Source organism: Dryas octopetala, chromosome 3 (genome assembly GCF_963921425.1).
Source record: "Dryas octopetala chromosome 3, drDryOcto1.1, whole genome shotgun sequence".
NCBI classification, from domain to species: domain Eukaryota; kingdom Viridiplantae; phylum Streptophyta; class Magnoliopsida; order Rosales; family Rosaceae; genus Dryas; species Dryas octopetala.
The window spans coordinates 2214574-2239817 of record NC_141368.1 but is presented as its reverse complement, the minus strand read 5'-3'; the positions used below and the strand labels follow the sequence as shown (position 1 = coordinate 2239817).

The following is a 25244-nucleotide window of genomic DNA, read 5'->3' as shown; positions in this document are numbered from 1 at the left end:
GAATGCAATGTCGTAGTCCCAACTTTACAAGTTAAAGTCTCCTTTAGTGGACTAGGAAAGGATAACCATTCTCTGCTCTACTTATTTTACTTGTTTTAATTTTCTTTATTTATTATAAACTCATAAGTTCATGGATTTAAATCCCACCCATCTTTTAAAAGTGTTATGAATCAATTTTTTTTCTTTTTTACTTTTCACATATTCTTAAAGGAAAATGTTATAGTGCCTTAATGAGATGGGATTCCATGTTCTTTAAAACATTTACCATTCTTAAATCCACCTCATAATTCATTTACCAGTCGACTATTTTTAACTTTTGTTATGAATCTTCGAAACCTTAATTATGAAAAAAAAAAAAAAAAAGTTAAAGAAAAGTTTCACAGCCCCAGATCAAATTTGATCAATTTTTTTTTTCTTTGGCCAGGTAAAACTAATTTCATTAAAAAGCCAAAACGGCAGCCTTACAGACAAAACGAAAAAACCCCAAAAGAACCAAACATCAAAACCAAATCAGACATTACAAATCTAGAGCTGCACATAATTAAAGGCTACATAATTAAGCTATATATAGCTTTTTATTAACCCACTAAATAAATTAATTACAGTCTCATTTTCATGCTCTTATAATCAAAGAGCAAGGGAGCTCACCTCATCTTGTTTCCATAGCCCTTCTTCATATTTATCCCACCTCATGATCCCAAAGTGGTTTCTGGTCCTTCGACACATGATGCAGGACATGATGCAGGAATCTTGCATTTGCATGCATGTTATAAACCTGCTTAACCGAGAAGCCTTCCCAAGAATAAATGGATCAAACTCTTTAAGAACTCTTACAGGACCAGTTGCAGGAGGCTGAGGGGTTTCAAGCAAAAGGCAATGTGATATATTGAGGACTTGCAGGAGTTGTAATCCATCTAATATAACCATTAAATCGCTCTTAAAGAGCTTTGTGCACCGGAGGCTAAAGACCTCCAGTTTTGGAAGATATTCAACTAGTGCTGAAGCAAAGTAAATATCACAAGTACCCATCAACTTTAGTTCTCTGAAATTTCTGCAGTTGTTGGCAATCTCCTTCATGAGGATGGGGTACGAGGAACTTGCTATGTCACCTATTGTCAACGATTCAAGGTCTTTCCAACACTGAATGGCTTTGCTAATTCCAGTCGCTATTATTCTGTTCCAAGATGGCATAACTAGTCGTTTCAGCTTTGGGCATCTGTCATTGAATTAAGAGAAATAATTAGTCATGATCAACCCATTAATCCCATGCTTATATTTTCTATGTTGCGTTTAAAGGTAAGCATGTACTGATATGTAGGCTGCGTTTGGTATCCTACTCAAAAACTGTTTCCAAAATTTTCTTGCATATTTCATCATCTATAGATACCACATATGGAAACAAAAAACAGTTTTCGGAAAGAATTTTGAACGCAGCTGTAATTTTCAAAATTAGTCATGACGAACCAATTAATCAATTTATTTTGTTTAACTCAAAATAAAGTCCCTTTATGTAGTTCCCGAAACTTAATTTCAATGTAATTATATACTTCAAATCCAAATACAAACCCTAAATACTAAATTCAAAGCGTTGAACCTGAATCTTAGAACAAGGTGATTCAAGCATAACAATAATGATAGAGAGCTGAAGCAATTACTTACCTTTCAGCCGTATAAGTGAAGAGTTGGTCAGGGACAAACAATTTGGGTTGGAAAATCAAAGTCGAAATGTTTCGCAGACTGAGACTCAATGAAGCCTTCAAAACATTTGTCAATTGCAAATCGGAGTTGCTATGAACGTAAACATAGGGCTTTTCTTTGGTTTTGATGTGGTTGGATTCCATCGTCGACAAATCGAGTGTTTCCCAAACCACAGGGTCACAGACGATCGAACGCCATGCCCTACAAACGGCACTGCAGTGAACCCTAGCAATGGCTGAAGTTGAATCAGTGACGTCGAAACACTCAAAAATCTTGCGGAATATGTCAATGTCCAGCTCTTCCCATCCTCTTCTCCTTCGCACAAACGCAGGGGATTCGCCGTCTGCCATTTCTCCAGAAACAGGGAATTCTTCAAGCACCGATATAAGGGTTTTTATTTTTATTTTTTTTTCGGTTTGGCTTAAAGCCTTTTTATATTGACAGTGAGATTTGGGTACGAAAAGAGAGAGAAAAGGCTAAGCGAAACTGTAGATGGTACTTGTCAAGTACTGTACTTGGGGTTATTGGTAATTTACAAGGTGTTGTACTCTTCTATTTTTTTTTGGGTTTTAGTTGTACTCTTCTATTTATTACCAATTGACTTTGGATTTCTTTCGATTGGTACACTTTTTATGTACAAATTTTGAGCTTGTTGCTGAAGCTCAAGCATAGCCAAAACACTTTGATTTTTTTTTTTTTGGACTGACAGTATTTATGTTATTTAAAGAACAATCTAAAACTAAGCTATTGGAGTTAGTCTTGTAAGATAAGAGTTAAAATTAGACTAGATGTAAAGTTGAATCTTCTTTAATGTAACTAAAAATAATCTAAAACTCAAATAGTGTTGAACCCTATTATAAGGACAACTCATCTAATTATCTTACAAACAGTGCGTTTTAGATTAAATATTGAAGAGTTAGGATGTAGGTGAGCTGATGATCAGTGACATATAAGTTGATGTTGAAAATGAAGGTGAATATGTTTCCCCGGCTGAGAACGGAGGAAATCTTCAAAAGACGAGTCAATGTGTCATCGGAACGAGTCAATGTGTCATAAACATAGGGCTGAATAATCTTGTAGGAAATTAATTGATCGGGCCTTTTTATAGTATAGACTATAGAGGGTTGTCTTCAATCAATTTGGGTGAGGTTTAAGAGGAATCTTAGTTTGAGTCTACAATCAATATGTCTTTAATACTCTCAAATTTGGGCTGTTTTATTCCACCACAAGACAATACAATCACCAAAAGTGCAGACTAGAAAGCAAATAGCAAGGCTACATATAAATATAACCCACAAATTTATTTAAAGTAGTCTTATTATTCGGATGCTCTTATGATAGATCAGAGAGCAAGGGAGTCCACCTCATCTTGTTTCCATAGCCCTTGTTCATAGAGAGTTGAATGAGTTGCTTACCTTTCAGCCATATAAGTGAAGAGTTGGTCAGGGAGAAACAAGTTGAAATGGAAAAGCAAGTGGTTATGTTTCCCCTACTCAGACTCAATGAAGCCTTCACAACATTTCTCAATTTTAAATCCGAATGGCTGCTAACATAAACCAAGGGACTCCATAATGGTTATGATGAAATCAGATTCCATTGTTGACAAATCAAGTGTATTCCAAAGCAGACTTCCATTCCTCCAAACAACTTCAAGCTAAGCCATAGAGAGAGAGAGAGAGAGAGAGAGAGAGAGAGAGAGAGAGAGAGAGAGAGAGAGAGAGAGAGAGAGAGAGAGAGAGAGAGAGAGGAGTCTATAACGCTTAATGTAAAAAGTCTAAACAAACGTTATACAATGCACACACACCAATATCTAATCATAATTGGAAACATAACAAAAACAAATCTAGTCTTGAGGCAGGTACTAGAAAGAATAGTAAGCCCAAGACCAGTCCTAGGTTTGACTTGAAAACCCTTCTTTTTTTTATCAGAAATGAAGAAACTTCAACTTTGCTTGCCGCATTGTCCAATTATTGTTGGGAGATCAACTTTATTAGGCCTTTCCAAAACATATTTAGATTTAAACATGAGCTTTAATATCAGCAGAGTAAGGATTTGCTCGAAAGGTCGAAACACTTGTATGCACAAATTAAACATCCCGCAAAACACTTTGAGTTTGACTACAGAAAGAGAAATTCGATTATGTATAGAATTAATACAGATATTATTTAACAAAGACCTCTCACTTGGTCAGGCATTTTATGTGTCGAGAGTTTTATTAAGGCAGAACAATCAACAAAATTAAAGGTTACACATACATAGATAAGCTATATATATAGCTTCTAACCCACTAAATTACAGTCTCATTCTCATGCTCTAATCAATAAGCAAGGGAGCTCACCTCATCTTCTTTCCATAGCCCTTCTTCATATTTATACCACCTCAGGAGCCCCTCATCATTTTTGGTCTTCTGGCACATGGTGCATGAGTCTTGCATGCATGCCATAAATCTGTGTAACCGAGAAGCCTTCTCAAGAATTAATGGATCAAGTTCTCTAAGAAATCTTCTAGGTGCAGGAGGCGGAGGGACTTCAATCAGAAGGCAATGTGATATATTGAGGACTTCTAGGTGTGGTAAGCCATCCAAGATCATGATCACAGTATCCTTTAAGAGCATTGAGCACCGGAGGCTTAAGACCTTCAGTTTTGGAAGATATGCAACTATTGTTGAAGCAAAGAAAATATCACAAGGACCCATGACCTTTAGTTCACTGAAATTTTTGCAGTTCTTGGAAATCTCCTCCATCAAATATGGGGGATTTGCTATGCTAGGCATTGTCAGTGATTCGAGATCTTTCCAGCAGCGAATGGCCTTGCAGATTCCAGTCTTTTTCAATCTGTTCCAAGCTGGCAAAACTAGTTTCTTCAGCTGTGGGCACCTGTGATTAAGAGGAACAACCTCATATATATCTTGCATCTAAAGATAACACATATATCATGGAAAAATATAATTAAAAAAAGAAAAAACCCAGATGAAGATCCTCTGCGTGGTATTAATGATGTTTGATTTTCCTTGCCTTTCAATTTGGAGGGTACATTTAGAATCCAATGGCTAAAGCTACGCCATGTTAGCATGAGTTAAGAAAAGATTCTAAATGGACCATCCATATTGAAAAGCAAGGAGAAATAAGTATCATTAATACGAAGCTGAGGATCTGCATACAAAAAACCCAAGCTATCCTTTTCATTCTTAGTAATAAATCTTTTGAGTTTATTCCTCCATGATTTAACAATATATATAATTCGATAAAGAGAAATTTGACAAAAAACGAAACATGAGCGACACTATGTGATTCTTAAAGGATCATAAATGAGAATTTAATGAGTTACCTTTCAGCAGTATAGGTCAGCTGATCGTCACTCACATACAAGTTGAAATGGAAACTCAAGGTCATTATGTTTCCCCGGCTGAGACTCAAGGAAATCTTCAAAAGACGAGTCAATAACCTATCAGACCGGCCATCAACATAAACATAGGGCTCTAATGGGATTTTGATGAAATTAGATCTCAGCATTGACAAATCCAGTGTTTTCCAAAGCAGGGGATCACAGCAAGCCAAACGCCATGCACTACAAACGTGAGCAATTCCTGAAGTTAATTGAAAGATGTCAAAAGTCTGAAAAATCTTCACCAATATGTCTGTATCCAGGTCTTCCCATCTTCTCCCAGGGGAGTCACTGTCTTCCATTTCACCAGCTTTCCAAACTTCTCCAAACACATTTACTGCATCATAACTTCTAAGCACAAATAAAAGGAAACACTATAAGAATTCCATTTTGCCAGCTTTCCAAACTTCTCCACAAAAAAGAATATTTACTACATCATGGCGTCTACATAAACAAATAAGAAGAACCACATTAAGTACCACTATTAGTGATTTTATAGTTCCTTCATATAACAATAAGATTGTTCAAGCACCACAACAAGCGGTTTTATAATTCTCAAATAAGCAAACAGAGAGCAGGTTAAATTGGTTAATGCAATTAATCATGTAGGACAGCCCTCAAAATCGGGTTGTCTAAGATCAATGAGTGTGCACGAGTTCTAAACAGAATCAGGGTTGAATTTGACTCACTCACCTTGAGTTATTTTAAAGGTGTCTCACCATTAAAAGAAAAAGAGAAAAAACAAATTTTCTGAGAAACTTTATGAAGTTGTTCCCCATTTTCTCTCCTTTGGTGAGAATAAACTTGTAAGAACTGAACTCTATCAGTTAAATTTTATAATTGGGGGGACAAGGCAATGTGGGGGGAATAAATTACAGGCTTAGCAAAAGGCAAAAGACAGCAGTAAGCTTTGCACAGAGCTCAGACTAGACAGAGATATGGGTTGAAACGAAGGAGTAGCAGCAATGAAAACAATGGATGAAGGGCAAACATTATTGACAACAAGTTGCATAGTGATCAGAACAGAGCATACACACGATGATAACAAAACATTCAGAGCAACTGGGTTTGTATCAAATTTAACAGTCATCTTTGTTCTAAAACAAAATAATAACAATTATAATAAGTAATAAGTGTAAGACCAGTCCTCGGTTTGAGCCAAGAAATGCTAATTTGCTTGGCGCATTATCCCATTTCTAGCTCATGTAAAAATTCAAATACCAAAAACCAAAATTGCCCCGACCCAAATGAAGAGATCAACCCTCTCCTAGACTCCAGGCACTGCTAGATCTTGAAATTCCAAACCCAATTCTAAGTTGGAATAATTCAAGTTCATTTCCGCTGAAAGCTCCAATCTTTAACATGAAACACAAACCCAAAACCTAAAATCATGTTTTAGTGGTACAAGATTTTGGTGTCTAATCATATTAATCAGATCTATCTACCTACCAAACTTGAATTCATTTTCACTCCACAGCTCACACTAATAAAACTCACAGAAAACATACAAGACACAAGCAATTAGATGTGTAGGGAGAGAGAGAGAGAGAGAGAGAGAGAGCGAGAGAGAGTGATCACTTCTCTGTTCTGGTTCTTGAGGAAGGTTTATCAGTCATGTGCTTGATTGTTGGGCCTTGGCCTGCAATAATGTAAGAAATGTGTTGAGATTATTCTTGTTTTTTTTTTTGGTTAAGGAGATTATTCTTTGGTTCTGCGGTTCTGCCAAAACAAGTAAACTGAGCAAAGAAGGAAGCGGATTCCCGTTGTGGAAATTACCAAAAGGGTGTTTTCCTTTTACAGCTACTTCCCTTCTAAACTCTGGAAGACTCGAACCGCTCAGTTTTGCCCCTGTACAAGTGTACAGTTGTACTTAGCTACTACTTTACCTATCTTCTCGGCCACGTGCTCAAATCACGTGAAAACTTTCTCTAACACTACCACTCCCTGTTCAAGTCTTGGCAAACATAACCTGACTGGTCTTTAGTCTTTAAGACACTTAAGCCTCGTTTGGCGTGTACAATTTGACTCCATTAGATTATTTTCAAGATTGGATTCAATTAAATAAGATAGTTTTAGCACTATACGATGTTTGGTGAAATATAAAACTAAATAATTCAGATCAATTAAATAATTAATTTTATCTTGAGATTTTTATGCAACATGATTGGATCTGCTATTTATATGGGTGGAAAAAATAACAGGCAGGAAAAGATATATAACATGACAAGTTTATGCTAAAATATCTTAAAATTATTACAAGTGTAACGATAACATTCGATATAAATTTAATTAACTCATAAGTCATAACACATGTAGAGCGATTAATATATAGATAATAATGATCGTATTGGATAAATTCCTTGACATATCATGTGCGAGAAAAACTTTCCTATCACTAGGATAAGGAAAGGTGGCATCCCTTCCTTGACTTGACATATCATTTGCAAAAAAAACTTTCCTATCACTAAGATAAGGAAAGGTGGCATCCTGATTTCTTCCCATTGGCTCTTTCACTTCTCTCTCTCTCTCTCTCTCTCTCTCTCTCTCTCTCTCTCTCTCTCGTGACACCAGTGTGTCCCTATTACTGGGACAGACAAGTTATTTTATATCACATACTATTATGATATTATCAGTTAAAAAATATATATATATACAACCAAGGAAGAATATTCTGAATTTCATACCCGCATAGATGTTATACTTGTATGACAATCGTATAACTCTAGCAGTGAAAACCTCCCGACCTTGGTTACCAAACAGTTTTAGATGCAATACAAAAACATGGATTCACCACTTGCCCATCGTGAACAGTGAAGAAAAATTGCTAGAATAGTTCTATTGCCATTTATCATAATAATTCAGTGTCATTCCATGATTTTTCTTCTTTTCTCCAGCCTCATGCAAACATATTTACTGTTAATTACAATAGATAAAGTTGGGAGACATCAAGAAATACAAAATTCCCTACACTTTTACTATCTACAAAACTGATGAAATTCATTGCTTTAAATCTGTCTCCATCACTTACTGTTGCTGTCTTCCCAGCAGTAAAGATGCCAACCAACTTTCAGCAATGGCTCGTTATCTGGGAATTACACGAGGATGAATGAAGATATCAGCAGTTTATGATGCAATGTAATATAAACTACCATGATCAACTACTACTAGTCTACGAAAACCAACAAAAACTAATAAATTTCATCTTTACCCGCCTATTAATTCTCTTGCAATCCTTCTTGCATCATTCAGATACCGAAAGCTTTTTGCAAGGTCATCATCGACTATAGCAGCTTTCAAATTCATAAGGAATTCCTTGTACGCACCACCATTTATTTCCCCTAGATTCTGACTCCATCCTGCACAAGAGTACTCAGGAGATTCCAGCATTTCCTCTTGTGCTTCTTGTTTTTTATCTATCGCCAGTGATCTTAACCACCACTTTAGGCCATATCTATTTCTTGCTCGGCTGCTTACCACTGCCTCCAACCTAGCAGCCATGGCAGTTGCTCGGCTGATGCATGAGGATGGTAGCTGCAAAACATAAAGTGCCCAACTTAAATTACATGATAGAGTGCCCCATGATGGGAAGGGAGAGAGGGTAGAGGACTACCTGTGCAAGCTCCGCAACCTTAAATCCAAAACTCCTCTCTGAAACACCAGACACAAGCTTATATAAGTAAGTGACATCTTCATTTCCAGATGTCTTGTCCATCTTACCCATATCTCTATTTGAAGTCAGATAAGAAACATGGTATGCCCCCACTGAGCCTGGGAATTCAGTTTTGATATAAGCAATTTTTGGATAGTGCGTGACAAAGAGGATCATGCATCTTTTCTGCTGTAGTAGATGATGTAATGTGGCGTAAGCAATAGCCACGCCATCATGTGTACTTGTGCCCCTCCCAAGCTCATCAATGATGACCAGTGAGCGTGCTGTGCAATTGTGGAGTATATGTGAAGCCTCACTCAGTTCTTCAAGAAAGGTGCTTCGCCCTTGTTGGATACTGTCAGAAGCACCCATTCGAGTATAGATGCCATCCAGCATATGCAGTTTTGCCGATGATGCTGGTACAAAGGAACCAACCTAGAAGAATGAGAACACGCTTTTATAAAGCAACGGCTGTTAAGAGATTCAATTATCAAACCAAAGCAGCAACTAGAAAAATGTTGAACATTATGAGAATTATTTTACCATTAATTACAGCTTAAGACAATTGAAACAGTATCATACCTCCAAATATGTCGATTAAAAAAACAACTAGTACCATGCAAAATTATAAGAGAATGCAACAGTCATAACACAATATATTAGTTGAAGCTCTCATTTTACCTGAGCCATGATAGCAATCAGAGCAACTTGGCGAATGTAGCAACTTTTTCCACCCATGTTGGGTCCAGTAATAATCTGACAATACTCTCCATCTGCATGTAAATCTGTGTCATTTGGAACAAAATTTTCTTGTAATGTAGTCTCGAAAACCTGTAAGAAATTGTTATCATTAAAGAGAAGCCCAGAATGACACATAAAAAATAGTCATGTCTTAGTATAGCAGCTATGGACAACTTGAAATGAGCCATAACATTGCGTGCCTACAAGAATTTTAATGGAAAATGCAGGAGTATTCAATTTTGATACGGCTCTAATCTGATTTCTTCAAAACTCAGGCAAACCAAGTGTCGTGGCTAAATTCAGCAGAAGAAAGTGGAATTGCCAATAGAGATTTGAAACTTAACGTTTCAGAATATCAATCAAAATATCAAGATAGCATACATTTCCCATCAGATGAAAAAGATATTGACTTGACATGCAAGTTGTGAAGAAACCAGTAATAAAACTTTAAGCATTCATAACTTCTTAAACCTAAAATGCATTATATAAGTACCGGATGACGGCCAGAAGAGATGCGTATCTGAACAGGTTCATCATCATATACAAACACTGGACGAACATAGTTCTGCAAGAATAAGTGATACGTGAGTTTGTTTCCAAAAAACGCATTAAGTGAATTTGTTTCTATAAAATAGATTTGGAGAGAGAAAATTAATTATGTTTACAAAAAAGCATTATATGAATTTGTTTTTTTTTTTTTTAAATGCATCTTAACTGTTAGATATTGAATTATCTAAATGTTGAAAGCTTGTGCAAAAATCTGTGTTTTTATATGTGTCCCCATATTTACATGACAATATAACATCAAAATAAGTCGCAGATTGAAGCAAGATATTATAATTTAACCTCCAGTGCATACCTTATTTCTTGAAAGTACAGCAAGTGAATAAAGACAATCTAAACTGGCCAGTGCTTGAACGGAAGCTTGGAACTCGGCATAATATTTACCGAAACCACTTAGAAAGCTATCCCAAGCAGCACGACAGGCAACAGTGAGTTCCTCATTTGCAAGGGCTAGCTGGTCTAAAGCAGCCAAGACATCGGGTGGGTGATACCGGACTGTTTTTTTGGTACTATTGATCTTAACCCAATTCGAAGGTACCTTAACATCTAAGGGCAACTGCAGGCAATGCTACATTTAATTAGATACAACAGCATATGTAACTTGCACTTGGAATGTCCATACACATAAGAATATTCCCAGGATGAACTTCAACAACCTACCTCTATCAAGTGTGTTGTTCCAGACACACTCATAAATTCCAACTTGCGGATTCCAAGCTGTTTGCGATACAAACTGATGAGAGAATCCAATTTCTCCTGTGCAAATTGAACCTCTTTCCGTGCTTTAGCAACCTAATCAAACAAGTTTCACAAACAAGGTAGGAGTGTGAATAAAAAAGGCAGCAAACAGTACCCAAAAATAGATGTGAAATTCAGACTATTGAACTCGTAGTACATACCTCAGGAAACTGGCCATTAGAAATGATGATTAAGTTTGGTAGATCCTGTTGGTCAGCTGCTTCCTTGTTAAGGGTAGACAACAGCTTTGCAGCATTTCCAATTACACTGGATGATGAAGCAGTCAAAATCAACTTCCTCAACAGTTCAGAGCACACTGTCTTTCCTCTCAAATTTTTTTCGATTTCACCTTCTTCAATTTGAAGTTGCTGAAGTTCTTTTCCAGCATATAGAATAGCTTGAACAACTGCAATGAACTGTACATTCCCATTATTGAGAAACTCAATCACCTAGGTGAGGCAAACTATTTAGTTGCACCAAGCCCAAATGAAACAAACAGCCCCTGAGCACATATCAGTAGATATTATCTATCTATTACTTCATTAGGTCTTATCCCTTTTTTTTTTTTAATTTAAAAAAGAAAAAGATACAATCAACTTGACCCAGAAGATGACAAATTAATGATTTACAAACATACAGCTATTCAAAATAGCAGGTTGGAGGAGAACCCATGCATCACCTCAGATGGAGTGGCAGTCCGATGAAAGATTCTTGTTATCCCGCGTTGAATATCTGGTGACCTTCCCAAAGTCGTCAGAACTGAAGAAAGTATATAATTAAACTCTGGTCTCAAAACTGTTACATACGAATCTTCCGCATTTCGACCTTCAATATTCTGAGAAGCTTTTGAAGACCCCATGGATTCTGCAATCTCAGAAACGGCATCAAGACGAGCGGAAATCATGTTTCTATCACATAAAGGGTGAGTTACCTGTAACATGCAAGGGAACAATCAACTGATGGAAAAATGAAAAACTAAAATCTCAAGAGAAAAAATAAAACGTTTACATGCAGCTCATACCCAGTGTCTAAGAAGCCTTGAACCATATATAGTAAGAGTATGATTCATAGACTGCAGCAAGGAGCCAGACTCGGACCCATCAGTGTTGTTCTTCAATACCTAAAAGCATTGGGCATGTTTACCCGGTGTCAAAATAAAGTATAAACCCAGAAATTTTTAAAAGGATAACTGTTGCATCTTTCAGCATATAGGAAAAGCATGATTTCCATCATGATTATAATATTATACAAGAATAAGGAAAAGCTCCAAATTAATAATGGGAAGTTTCTCAATCTGCCAACTAAGCATGCAGCATTTAATATTTTCCCTGCAAGACTTAGTTATCATGGTAAAAGCTCTCAACATTCTTTTCTCAATATTGATTAATAAATTCAACTTAATACTTAATCATATATGCAATTTTTGAATAATGAAAAAATGACACAGAATTACCACTACCAAATCCATGCTGGTTTTGGATTTAGAGTCAGTAAACCTGAACCAAATATCTGTAGCTAGGTATAAGTAGTTAAGTAAATTACACCAATCTTTGAGAAAATTGCATTGTTGTTGGTTATCCACTTATCCTAATATCAACCCCCAGTTAGGTGGCAAAAGAAGAGTCATGCATGGATATCGGTCGGCATTACAACATATTAGTTATCAAAATTCCAGAGCAAACCTCTCTTCAGCAAAACACATGAATAGAATCAGATACCTCCAATTGTTGAAGTGCATTGGCCGAGAGAGTCATCTCCACGTTGCTTGAGAAGGGCCTAAAAGAAGCTCCTAGGTGCAGGATCCTTTCAAAACCAAATTGTTTCAGATGACGAATCATTAGGGCCAATGCTTGGACTGCCAAATTTGGCATGTTCATGATTCCCTTTAAAACAAAGTAAAGAATAGAGTAAAGAAAAAGGCAGATGACTAGAAGTGCAATAACAATAAATACATCAAATCAATAAGTGAACAGGAAAATAAAGTTAAACAAGAAAATGACGATCTTCTAACAAAAGAAATTTTGCCATTGACAGATCACACAGAACAGAAATAGTCCACTGATCCATAAGGATAAATAAATCCAGAGGCATGGTCAAATAATGCAAGATAGTAGCATGGGGCAAACATACCGGCCAAGGGTAAAATACATGACATTTTAATAGAAACAAAAAGAAAAAGTAGGGTTATTAATGAGGATAAAATACCAAAAATATTATACCTCAATTGCCAAACGAGAAATACCCTGTTCAGTCACCTCTGTATTTCCCTTTGGATGCTCTGCTAAACTATCTTCATCCATGTTTTCATACAAAGACATTACTTCAGCAAGAGCACCGCCATCGTTGAAGCAATCTCGTGAGGCACGCTCGACGCGCACACTTGAAGCAGGTCCAGCAAACGCAAGCAACATCTAATGACAAGAATTAACAAAATAATGACTTGGAAATGCATTGAAGAGAATGCAAGCTGAAAAAGCTTTTTGCAAGTGTTATTAACAACGTAATAGAGGTTAATGGAACGCCCATATTCTGGAATAAGCAAGATAACAGTTACATATACCGAACTAACATGTCTAAAGACAAAAGCTTTGGGTGTAACTCAATTTTCTAACAAAATTAAAAGCATTTTTCATTTCATTGCAAGTTGAAAATAGAAAATACCACATACCTTCTCTGTTTGTCTGGAGAGTGGGTCCCCAAGAAGCAACTCAGACGGAGACAAGCTCAGAACCACAGCCTCAAGCCCACTCCTCATAAAATTATCATTGAATTCTCCATAAACAACGTCTCCGGTCGATATCTCCACCGCAACAACCCCAACTTTCACTTCAGTCCCACTCTCAACTCCACAATCCACATTTTCTATCAAAACACTCTTATCCACCACACAAGCCAAATAATTACTATCCCCACCACACCCCTCTTCCCCACCCCCCACATCCTCGGCCGCCTCCAGCGTCGCCTTTGTATACAATGCCGACAATCCCCTGCCAAATGGGCCGGACCGGTTCGACCCATGGGCCTTAATCGCAGCGGTTTCGGTCTGCTTCACCACGCCGACCTTATACCCAACACTCACCAGCCTCCTGACGTGTACATTCAACCGGAAAGTGGGTACACTAGCAGTCAAGAAATTGTGATCCATGTGGGCATAAATCCCCAGAATCCGTGCAGCAATTTCGGCATCCTCGCCGAAAAACCGGTACTTGTAACCGACTTCTACCATCAAAAGAACATCTGGGTATCTCTTTTTGAGGTCCACGACTTGTTGCTCCAAGGGGGTGTACTTGATTGGTGGGTTAGAAGAAGAAGGAGAAGGTTCTGGAATGTCGGGGGAGGGTTCTAGAAGTTTCTGGAGGAACTTCTGGTGGAGGGAGGGATTGGGTTGAGTGGGAATAGGGTTGTGGGTGTGGGGAGAGAGTTTGGGGAGTTTGGGAGGTTTGGGAGATGGGGAGGTGAGATGGGAGGAGAGGAGGCTACGTTTGGAGGGTGAGAAAGTGACTGTGGCTGTGATTTTGGGAGGTGGGTATGGAGATGATGATGAGGATGGGTTTAAGGGTGTTGAGGATGATGAAGAAGAGGAAAGGTTTGTGGGTTTGGATTTGGGAGCAAAGAAGCGCGATATGACTTGCTGCTTTTGCTTTCCCATGGTGGTGCCACCGCTGGTTTGGGCTTTTAGCAGTGACGACTGAAGACAACTTAGTCTAATAGACTGGGGTTTGTTGATTTGGCGCGCTCATCTCAGGTCGTACCATTTTACGACATGTCGTTTATTTACAAAACATCGAAGTTTTATGGCTAATTCTATGGCTATGGTGGGATTTTTGACGTGTCATATATTTCTGTACAAATTCAAACGATGTGTTCATCACTCATATATTTAGATATAATTTTAGTTGATTGCAGGGCGGAGCCGGCGCTGGCCTCAAAAAATCAAGTCAATATATGTTGAGGATCAAGTGCCTCATTTTTATGGTTTGCTGAGTTTTTAAAATCTCAACTTCAACCCTAATTGATTAATATCTTATACGAATAGTTTAAATACATAACATATTAAACTGTTTAATCGTCTAACTCATATATATATGTATATATCTTAAATTTTATAATGGTTACATAATTATCATGTGAGTATATGTTGTAAGAGAATTGGTATATACACTCGTTACATATATTTTTTTTTTTTTATTTACAAATATTTAAGTGTAATGGCTATCTACGCTATGGTGTGTACGGGTGTAATAAGCACTACGATTCTTATATCATTTTAGGGATTCCATTTTAGTATTGTATTTATGTCATATTTATACCTTTAAAGTTAAATTTTATTTTATACCTTCATATATGTGTTATCGTTCACGGAAGAAAACCGGAAATTAAAGCAATTGTTTGATTGATTATAGCCTATGTACTGTAATGAATGAACACATTTATCTATCATTGTCGGTACTGGTTGAGCAATGAGCACGATATTAATTATTGATGGGTGATGCAACATGAGCTTAATTAGTTGCTAGTGATACACATGAAAATGCTTGGTTCCAACGAACAAAGGCAGCATGTGGGAACTTATTATATAATTAAAAACTCTGAAGAAATTAGCATGCATATATAACTATATAAGTAAGATTTTTTATTATTATTTATTAATTAATTGTTATTTTTGAGATTTGAATTCATGATTTTTTTCATAATAAAAATTTGAGTATCATCTATTAAATCAAATAATATTGATAAAAGCTTTTAATGCCCTACATAATCCCAAACTCACGCTATTAGACTCGGCCTAAAATTTTCATTTCTTTTATAATAATACTTGTATATATATTATATAGATATAGGCTTTTTTACTCAAATACCACATGAACTATAGAGAGTGTGTTTAAATACCACCCAAATTTTTTTTTTTTGTTAATTTACCACCTGAACTTTCACATATTGGCCAATTTATCACCTACCGTCACTTTAGTTAAATTTTATGTTTATTTCAAGAGTATTTTCGTCAATTTATATAATAAAAGCATTTTAAATATTAAAAAAAATCTAAGTAAACCCCCTAAAAAAAAAGGGTCTTTCCATTTTCTATTTTTTAGTTTTTAAGTTTTTTTTATAATTATATTTTAAAAAAAGTTTTTAAAATAATATTTTTTTTTTATTGTATTCAAGGACAAAATGGGAAGTTTGGGAAATTTTTTTATGATTTAACAGAAAAATGGATGTTAGGTGGTAAATTAGCACATATTGATAATTTCAATGGTAAATTGACAAGAAAAAAAGATTGGGTGGTATGAGAGCACACCTCATGTAGTTCATGTGGTATTTAGGTAAAAAAGCCTATAGATATATTGTAAAGTGCCGTTATTCAGATTTAATTTTTTTATTAGTAACTCCAATAATTTAATAAAATATAAAAATACATATTTTTTTTCATAATGTAAATTGGCCAATGAGAACACACTAATTAAAAAAAAAAAAAAGGGTTTTTTTTCATATTTAGTATCTGAACTTTGACCATTGTTTTAATGTGGTACCTAAACTTTTATTTGTCCCAATTGAGTACCTAAACTTTTATTTTGTGTCTAATAGGTACCAAAATGAATTTCTGTTAAAATTATCAACAAAAGTTAGGGGCAATATAGTCACTTCAAAAAATTTATTTTTTAATTTTAATTTTTAATTTTTTTTGTTTGTTGTGTGTTTTTTTTAAATAATTTTAAACATATAAAGAAAATAATTAAAATATACTTTGACTATATTGCCCCTAATTTTTATTGACAATTTTAACAAAAATTCATTTTGGTACCTATTAGACACAAAATAAAAGTTTAGGTACTCAATTGGGACAAATAAAAGTTTAGGTAACACATTAAGACAAGGGTCAAAGTTTAGGTACTAAATATGAAATAAACCAAAAAAAAACTTAATTTCAACCAACCCATCGTCGGCCCCCACTAGCAGCAACCTAGCCCCCCATCACCTCCCTCTAGTCTGCCAACAGCCTGATCCATCCTGTCACCTCCCCGCCAGCGATACCGGCAGCACCCTCTCCTCCATTGAATAGAGCGGCACCCACAATATTATTACTGTTGGGCTTATCATATTAAGATATATTATTTTACGTACACTGTGTAATTGTTTTTGCAAATTTTCATTTAACCATTGTTTAATAGAGTTGTGTACATAATTTGGCCTATACGCCGACCCTGGGCTTATTAATATGAACACTACTTGGGTCACCCTTTGGGGGTACCCCAATGTCACTTCTCCCCCAAAAATAACAATTTCGGTAATGCCGACGCATGATCGGAACCGTTCACTTTTTAGATTACCTATTATAGATTATCTCTGCAAAAAATCAACTCAATCGGAAATCGTTTGATTATATAACTGTTGTTGATTAAATAGAAAAAGTCAACGGTTTGGTCAAAAAATCACTCTTTAATTGAAAACCATCAATTTTTTCTACTTAATTGACAATAGTTATATAACCAAACGATTTCCGATTGATTTGATTTTTTGCAGAGATGATCTATAATAGGTGATCTAAAAAGTGAATGATTCCGATCATGCGCCGATATTACCAAAATTGTTATTTTGAGGGAAGGGGTGACGTTGGGGTACCCAAGGGTGACTCAAATATTTTCCTATTAATATAACTTAGTCCAGCCCAATCAAACCAAAAGAGACCGTTGGATTTCTCTTTTGGAGGAGAGAGACTGCTGGGTTCCAACAGTAATGATGGTTTCTCTTTGAGGAGTATCTGTGCCATCTGCGCAGATCCTGGTGGTGGTGTTGTTGGGTATAGAGAGTAGGAATAAATTAAATGAGAAATAGTGTTCGTGTTTTTTTTTTTTTGACCAATTGGAGAAATAGTGTTCGTGTTAATAAGTTGTGACTTGTGAGGAATAATAATATACAATTGAATGAATCCACAGGGCTGGCTAGACTGCCAGAGCAGAAAATTACTGCCTTCACCTAGTCATAGCTAACTGGACATTTAAAATCGTTATCCTTAATAAAACAGAGAAAATCTTTTTAAGATGCTAAGGAAATGAATCAATATATTTTCTTTATTTTTCTCATTAATTATCTCTTACACTGTACCATCCATGAATAAACTTGTTGCATGCTGGCCCATACACATATATTCTATAGATAAAAAAGAAAAAGAAGAAGGAGATACAATAAATCTATACCGCTTTCTTTTGACAGTAGTTCTTCAATAAATTAAAATGACTGTCCTACAGTCCTACTCTATCAGAAACTATAATGTTTAAATTTGCATATTACATATATAGAGCAAGGTTTCCAATTTTTGAAACGTACCTACTTTTGATATTTAAAGTCGTTTCGAAATTTAGGAGCTTTAGATGGCATACATAGAATTTGAGTAAGGTTGAGAATTCAATTAATGAACGGGGAGTCAAGTGCAGTTTTATGAGGTCCGGGGATAAAAGGCATTGCTTAAACCACGTAATGCTGAGGGGACAAGCAGCCTGTGTCCACACCATCTCGGCATCTCCCATACAAAAAATTGAGGCACAAAACCAACCAACACTCCTCCATTTAGTCCTCTTCTGCCCTTCTCCACCTTCGCCACGAAAATATTAATATACAATAAATACACCCCCCTCCCCCCTCCCCCCTCCTAGAATCTATAAACCAATTCATATTTCAGACAACTATAGTTTGAGTTGCAGTCTATTTCAGAATTAATTATATTTGCTGTGAAATGCCCTAATTGCCCATTTCACTACAAGGGCTCTTATATATGGTGGCAAAACAAATCAGAGTTTAGAACACTTTTAGAAAAAATTTATCCAGAATAGTTATTAATTCGCAAACTAAATAAGGTCTTATCGATCATTATGTCTATTTCTCTCGTACTACGTACTAAGTAAACACAATAAATATATAGGTAAGTTTGTTAACTATTATTTGTTGAACGAATGGCATTGTTGTAATTTGAAGAAACATGAAGAATGATTCTATCAAGCAAAAAAAGGAAGTAGACATCAAAAAGAAAGAAAAAATGAAATTTCAGAATAAGGACCCCATCTAGCTGAAAGCTAGCTGTTTATGAATTATCCACATCCTCTATGAAGTGACCCAAGTCGTCATACGCAAGGTTCATGGGAGCCTTTGGTTGGTTCCGAAAGTAAGAGCCCCCTCCCATAAACCTCCAAATTAAACACCACCATATACCACTATTTCATATGAATGGGAAATGAAAAGCTTCTCCTCAGCCACAGGATCCCATTTTCCAACCCAACAAAGAATAACACCATCAAAAAAGGAAAGCCAAAGAGAAAACAAAGAAGAAGAAAAAGAAGAAATATCTGCTGCAGCTAGATGTGAATGGGATTTCAGTCTCTCAACAATTGTCTCTTCAAGCAGCGGCGCCACAGGAGGCGCCGCCGTGTCCAACACCCTCGGCGTAGTCGAATTCGACCCGTCCGATACGGTCGTGGCGACTGGTGGCATTGCAAGAAAGATCAGAATTTACAGCTTCAAGTCTCTGCTACCACATGATCTTGATTATGATGATCAGCACGATATGGCCAATTTGATGTTATTAGACCACGCAACTGTATGCGACTACTACATGTGCACGCCAGCTAAGCTCAGCAGCCTCCGCTGGAGACCCGGATCGTCGGGTCGGGTCCTTGGCTCCGGAGACTACGACGGGGTCGTCACGGAGTACGATCTCGAAACGAGGCTGCCCGTCTTCGAGCGCGACGAACACGGCGGGCGCCGGGTCTGGAGTGTCGACTACTCGCACTCGGATCCGGTTCTCGGGGCATCCGGCTCCGACGACGGGACCCTCCAAATGTGGGACCCGCGCTGCGACGGCGGGGAATGCGTGGCTGTGGTGCAGCCCAGCGAGGCGCGCAACCCGGTCTGCTGCGTGGAGTTCAACCCTTTCGGTGGCGCGTTGGTGGCCGTTGGATGCGCAGACCGGAAGGCGTACGCGTATGATGTCCGGAAAATGGTGGGCCCCGTTTTGATTTTCGAGGGGCACAGGAAGACCGTGACTTACGTGAGATTTCTAGAGAGCCGTACGATGGTGTCTGCTGGGACGGATGGGTGTTTGAAGCTGTGGAATACGGATGGTGGTGATTTTGAACCGCGTGCAATTCGGACATATAAGGGTCACACGAACAGTCGGAGCTTTGTCGGGTTATCGGTGTGGAGGAATGGGGGTTTGTTCGGGTGCGGGTCGGAAAGTAACGAGGTGTTTGTGTATGATAAGAGGTGGGGTGAGCCCATATGGGTGCATGGGTTTGGGCCATTAATGGGTATGGGTATGGGTAGCGGAGCGGATGGGTTTGTGAGTAGTGTGTGCTGGAGGCAAGTTGGGGAGGAGCAGTGCACACTAGTGGCGGGTGGATCCGATGGGGTTTTGCAGGTTTTTGTGGGCAGAAAGAAGCCATTCATGTCTGATAAGAATTTAGAAACGACATCTCTCTCCCATTATCCTACTGCAAATTAAAACAGTAATATTTGCTGGAAATTATTCATTTAATTACATTAATTAGAGACTAGGTACGAGCTAGAGAATGTAATTAGCAGAAAGACAAATATAGATCGAGGCCATTTTGTTGAGATTCTATGGAAGTTTATAACTTAATTATATCCATATATGCAGCTAGCTATATTAATCTGATCATGAACATGTAGTGCGCTAGCTGTGCCGCCTCTGCGCATGCATATATATATTGAATGGCATTACTGAAATCTCATGTATTTAATTTCTTCTTCAAGTTTTAGAGAGAAACAATATTATTCTTATTTATTTAATATGGATATTTATTGAAATATTGTATAATATCCTTATGTAATAATGCATTGGACATCGGACTCTGGCATTTTATGGCTTTAGGCTCACAATGATGCATAGTTTGGAACTTTGCATCGAAATTAAGTTTGGCATAGATAGTTGCATGCATGTTGTCCTTTGCAAACCAGATAAAAGCCAGAAAACATCTGAACATGTATGCATGTCTCTTTAATTTTCACTGAATCAATAATTGTTTATACATTGTTGCATATATTTATAAATATTATAAATGTAAGAAATTAATTTGCTCTTAATAAATGAAATGATTTTTTAGACTTTATTAGCTTGTAGACTTGTAGTTGTATATATATTTGTTACTTCTTCATGTACTAAACTCTAAAAATAGCTCTACTATACGTATAATTAAGTTCATATATTTTTATTTAAGTTTAGTTTGAATACATGACCATGTATTCAAGCTAAAGGTTTTTTGTTTTTTAAATAGTAATAGTGTATAATTAGTAAATCTCTACATTAAAATGCTCAGGATTTGTACGAGTGTTCAAACACCCAACGTTAGAACGATTGTGAGTATTCGAACGTTTTTTTATATCCTGCACTCATTTAAATGTTGCATGTGAGAATACTTTATATATATATATATTTATATGTATACAAGATGATTAAAGATTTTGGTTGATGCCCATTGTTTGTTAGCTAGCTTATTTGACCTTCTTTCTTAAAAGTTTAAAAATTATTGCATAAAAATATATGTTTAATTATGTGAAAACAAAAACTCTAATTGCTCTACATTTTAGCTTGATGTAAATATGTAATATAAAGCTAAAATGTTTACTCACACGATGAAGTACTTCATCAAATTTGAGTATAAAAAGATTATAAAATATTTATCTTAGAATGCATGAGGCTAAATAATAATTGTTTATATCCTTAGTCTTTTGTAATAATATAATAATTTATATTATATTAGAACATAATAATTTATGAAATTCTCTATAAAATTAAATAGTGAACATTAATTAGAACATTGAATTGCGTTTTAATTTTTTGTTTGAGTTTGATACATTAATCATCAATCATTTTATTATATTGAAAATTTATACGTACTAGAATTTATATTGCAAATCTCTCAAAAAAAAAAAAAAAAAAGTGTATTGCAAACAAAACATGCACTGATCAATTCATAACATTTTACTAGTAAATATCAAATTTAAATATTTACATTGGCCACTATGGTTGAATAACCCGTCAATCCCACAAGCGAGATATTATGAACATGTTGACAATGTTTAATTTAAAGGATGATATGTTTTTAATGAATTTGATCATTTTTCTTGAAAAAGTTTACTAGATAATTTGTATAAAAAAATGGCGATAATAATCAGTCTCGTGTGACTATAATAATGGTCAAAAGTCAAAAGCACCGTTAGATTGGATTAAATGGACACGTGGAAGTGCTGTGTGAAATCCAACGGGAGAAGACGAGTCTGTGATGTTGGATTTTAGTTTCACAGGTTTAGTGTTAAACGCGAGTACAAGAAGTGTGGAAGTAGAAACCTCCATTCCAATTAAAGTTTAAACTAATAAACCCTTTCCTTTGGGTTTCTGGGTTTGGGTTTGAATCTCTCCCTCTCTGCTCTGACTGACTCTCTTCCAGTCCCAGGTTCTCAGCTAAATCTTAGAAAGAGCACGGTTTTAGAGAGAGAGAGAGAGAAAAAAAAAAATGGTGACGTCGGCGGTGGTGAACACGTACCCACTGTCGAGCTACACGTTCGGGACCAAAGAGCCCAAGATGGAGAAGGATACCTCCGTCGCTGATCGCCTCGCTCGCATGAAAGTCAAGTATGCCTCTTTTTCTTTTTCCCCTTTTGATTTTTTCTATCTAGTTTTTAAACTTTATAGTATTTGTGAAGGTTGTTTAAAAATTCAAAACCCTAGTTTTTGATTTTGGTTTCTGAATCGGCAGCTATATGAAAGAGGGAATGAGGACCAGCGTCGAAGCTATTTTACTGGTATGTGCTCAAGGGCATTCATAATTTTGTTATAGGATCATTTGCCTGTGCATTGTTATTTGTTTTTCAAGTTTATAAAAGCAAATTGTACAATTTCGTAAGTGGGTTGGGTGACTCAAGTTTTCCATTAATATTACTATATTTAATGCCTAAACACTTCTTTTCCAAAGAGAAATTTTGAATGATTAACCAGATTAGAACAAATCATTGTTCTCGATGCCATTTTTGTTAGCAACTCTCAAAAGGGGAATCTTTGCTCTTCCATTATATGATGGATTTTTTGGGTTAAAATACCTCGTACATCGTTGGATGAGGAATTCCTGTTTCATAGAACCTGTTCTTTATTTTTCTCTTTTCAATGGAGAACATCCACAAAGGCAAATCTAGTTTGTTTGTTTCATGGTTTTTGATAAGGTTCCACATATACTTTGTAATGGGGTTTAACTGTCCTTTTAGCTTGATTAGTTCATGTTTTGGTATAATGCAAGTCTAATTCAAGTTTTGATAAATGTTTTGGTATAATGCAAGTATAATTCAAGTTCTGATAAATGTTTTGGTATAATGCATGAACTTAATTTGATACACATGTCTAGAGGCTAGGCTTCCATTCTTTCTCTGGGCTCAACATCTGTCTTCACTGTGCAGGTACAGGAACATAATCATCCTCACATACTTCTTCTGCAGATTGGAAACACATTCTGCAAACTTCCTGGTGGACGACTGAAGCCAGGAGAGAATGGTATGACCTTACCCTGCGCTCCATATGGTGAATGCATTTTTCCTAATTGATACCGTCAAGGACTGACCCTTTTTTTCCTTTTCATTTCTTTTTGGGGTGGGTCTTGTTACGTTGCAGAAATTGAGGGGCTGAAGAGAAAGCTGACGAGCAAGCTTGGCGCTAATTCAGCTGCCCTTGTTCCAGACTGGCAGGTACTACTTTCTGATTTACTATTTACCTGAGTATAGATGTAAGAGAGATGTTAGAAGCTTATAGGGATAGTGGAAAACACGTGAAAAATATAACTTGGAAGTGAGTTGACTGCAAGTGTGAAAAGGTAATAAAAGATGAATGGAATTTCCAGGGCAACCAAAATGCAATATAGTTAGACAGATAAGCCTCTTTTAGGTGCTTCTTTGGTGATATGTTTCATAAAAGTTACCTTGGTTTATGAGAAGTTCGCTATGCCACCACTTGTATTTGAAAATCTGGTTAAGGCCATCTATCCTATAACCTTAGTGTTAGCTTGAAAGGCTACTGCATGTTTTATTTTGTCAATGCTCATTACTTACCTTGTCTCTTTGTTGCAGATAGGAGAGTGCGTGGCTATTTGGTGGAGGCCAAACTTTGAAACCATAATGTATCCATATTGCCCTCCTCACATAACAAAACCCAAGGTTATTTCTATCAAAAGACAAATCCTGGAATATTGTTTCTGTTGATTGCTTCTTGGGCTGCACATGATTCCTCCTTCCCCTCTTTTCCACGCACTGATTTTACATGTACACAATTTTTTATTTACCCAATTTTGGTAATGCAGGAGTGTAAGAAGCTTTTCCTTGTTCACTTATCTGAGAGGGAGTACTTTGCAGTGCCAAAGAACCTAAAACTTCTTGCTGTTCCATTGTTTGAACTCTATGATAATGTTCAGGTATGGTGATTATATGGCATTCCGATTTTGATTTACCCCGTTTACCCATCGCCCTAATTCTGTAATCTATAAGATAACAAACTTAAAGTTTTCTTCCTCTCACTAAATTTATCCTTTTTTCTAAATATTATCTTTATTTCACCTGTTTTTTCTCATGATATACATCTCTTAATTGCAGAGGTATGGGCCTGTTATTTCTACCATTCCACAGCAGCTTTCCAGATTCCAATTCAACATGATCAGTTAGTGAATGTAGCATGGAATTTGAAGTTACCCTGATAGGAGTGGACCAGTTCACTGAAGATTATATCTTGATAACATTGCATGGACTGCTAGAATTCAAGACCTGGATATTATTTCGTTACAGAACTTAAGTTGGTTAGTATGAGATCCTTCAATTTATCCAGATGACTGAAGCATATCTTATGATATGGTCTGTCCATCTATGTTTGGTCATTAATCTTCTAAACTAAATGTGTTTTGCATTACTCTTGAAACTTTGTTCAAACAGTGTTGTGTTATGCAAGTCCTTGTAGTCCTTAGTCTTAAAATTAAGATGTTCTTGTTTCTTCCCAGCTAGAAAAGATATGTTGGTTTCTTTGAGATTCTTTTAATTTAAGATTTCGTAGCAGAACTAATTATGCTTCCATGTAATGGTGGGTAGGAGATGAATGTATTTAGGGTGTATCTGGAAGCTTCTTAACTGTGTAATGGGTAGGAGATGGATGCATTCACAGCATTCTTATCAGTTTCATGTTGATGAAGCCTTGTGACATGTAATCACCTTTGTAGAATTCACCTTTGATCAATAAAATTCTTTCTATTATCAAGAAGGGGTTTTTTTACGATAAGGTTATGGTGCTTTTTGTTCTCCTAGTTCCGTGTAGCTCTGAGTCATGCTAAATATCTATGCCCACAAAATGCCAGCTTGATGGTTCATTGCCTTGCTGATAGAAGTGGTGAACATTGAACACAAATTTTGGGCTTATTTAATGAATTAGTATTTT

The 25244-nt window shown here is 36.4% G+C and overlaps 5 protein-coding genes across 9 annotated transcripts; 2 read left to right on the top strand and 3 right to left on the bottom strand.

Annotated features, from left to right (window-relative positions):
• Positions 1-386: 386 nt before the first annotated feature.
• LOC147289442 (F-box/LRR-repeat protein At3g48880-like) lies at positions 387-2140 on the bottom strand. The gene is made up of 2 exons (XM_086237818.1): positions 1660-2140; positions 387-1216 (listed from the first exon to the last, which is right to left on the bottom strand). Exons 1-2 carry the CDS (start codon positions 2046-2048, stop codon positions 628-630), a joined length of 978 nt encoding a protein of 325 aa, XP_086093944.1. The 5' UTR covers positions 2049-2140; the 3' UTR covers positions 387-627.
• A 1676-nt stretch (positions 2141-3816) lies between these two features.
• Positions 3817-6797, bottom strand: LOC147289441 (F-box/LRR-repeat protein At3g48880-like). 3 transcript variants are annotated; one of them, XM_086236876.1, is made up of 3 exons: positions 6661-6797; positions 5026-5433; positions 3817-4574 (listed from the first exon to the last, which is right to left on the bottom strand). In XM_086236876.1, the coding sequence occupies exons 1-3, from the start codon at positions 6696-6698 to the stop codon at positions 4016-4018; spliced, it is 1005 nt and encodes a 334-aa protein (XP_086093002.1). In that variant the 5' UTR covers positions 6699-6797; the 3' UTR covers positions 3817-4015. The 3 variants fall into 3 exon arrangements, with proteins under 3 accessions (XP_086093002.1, XP_086093003.1, XP_086093004.1); XM_086236877.1 differs by having other exon boundaries at positions 5026-5430; positions 6661-6791; XM_086236878.1 differs by having other exon boundaries at positions 5026-5526; positions 6661-6680.
• A 1126-nt stretch (positions 6798-7923) lies between these two features.
• Positions 7924-14445, bottom strand: MSH3 (homolog of DNA mismatch repair protein MSH3). 3 transcript variants are annotated; one of them, XM_086236467.1, is made up of 13 exons: positions 13443-14445; positions 12994-13185; positions 12493-12657; positions 11796-11894; positions 11454-11705; positions 10936-11190; positions 10697-10828; positions 10332-10592; positions 9966-10037; positions 9413-9562; positions 8693-9166; positions 8291-8613; positions 7924-8167 (listed from the first exon to the last, which is right to left on the bottom strand). In XM_086236467.1, the coding sequence occupies exons 1-13, from the start codon at positions 14421-14423 to the stop codon at positions 8164-8166; spliced, it is 3360 nt and encodes a 1119-aa protein (XP_086092593.1). In that variant the 5' UTR covers positions 14424-14445; the 3' UTR covers positions 7924-8163. The 3 variants fall into 3 exon arrangements, with proteins under 3 accessions (XP_086092593.1, XP_086092592.1, XP_086092594.1); XM_086236466.1 differs by having other exon boundaries at positions 8295-8613; XM_086236468.1 differs by lacking the exons at positions 7924-8167; positions 8291-8613 and having other exon boundaries at positions 8910-9147.
• A 4396-nt stretch (positions 14446-18841) lies between these two features.
• RUP1 (Transducin/WD40 repeat-like superfamily protein) lies at positions 18842-20380 on the top strand. The gene has a single exon (XM_086237680.1). The coding sequence runs from the start codon at positions 19002-19004 to the stop codon at positions 20265-20267; it is 1266 nt and encodes a 421-aa protein (XP_086093806.1). The 5' UTR covers positions 18842-19001; the 3' UTR covers positions 20268-20380.
• A 1740-nt stretch (positions 20381-22120) lies between these two features.
• Positions 22121-25066, top strand: LOC147289438 (Cleavage/polyadenylation specificity factor, 25kDa subunit). The gene is made up of 7 exons (XM_086236796.1): positions 22121-22418; positions 22543-22588; positions 23234-23327; positions 23445-23518; positions 23897-23983; positions 24127-24237; positions 24416-25066. Exons 1-7 carry the CDS (start codon positions 22300-22302, stop codon positions 24482-24484), a joined length of 600 nt encoding a protein of 199 aa, XP_086092922.1. The 5' UTR covers positions 22121-22299; the 3' UTR covers positions 24485-25066.
• Positions 25067-25244: the final 178 nt, after the last annotated feature.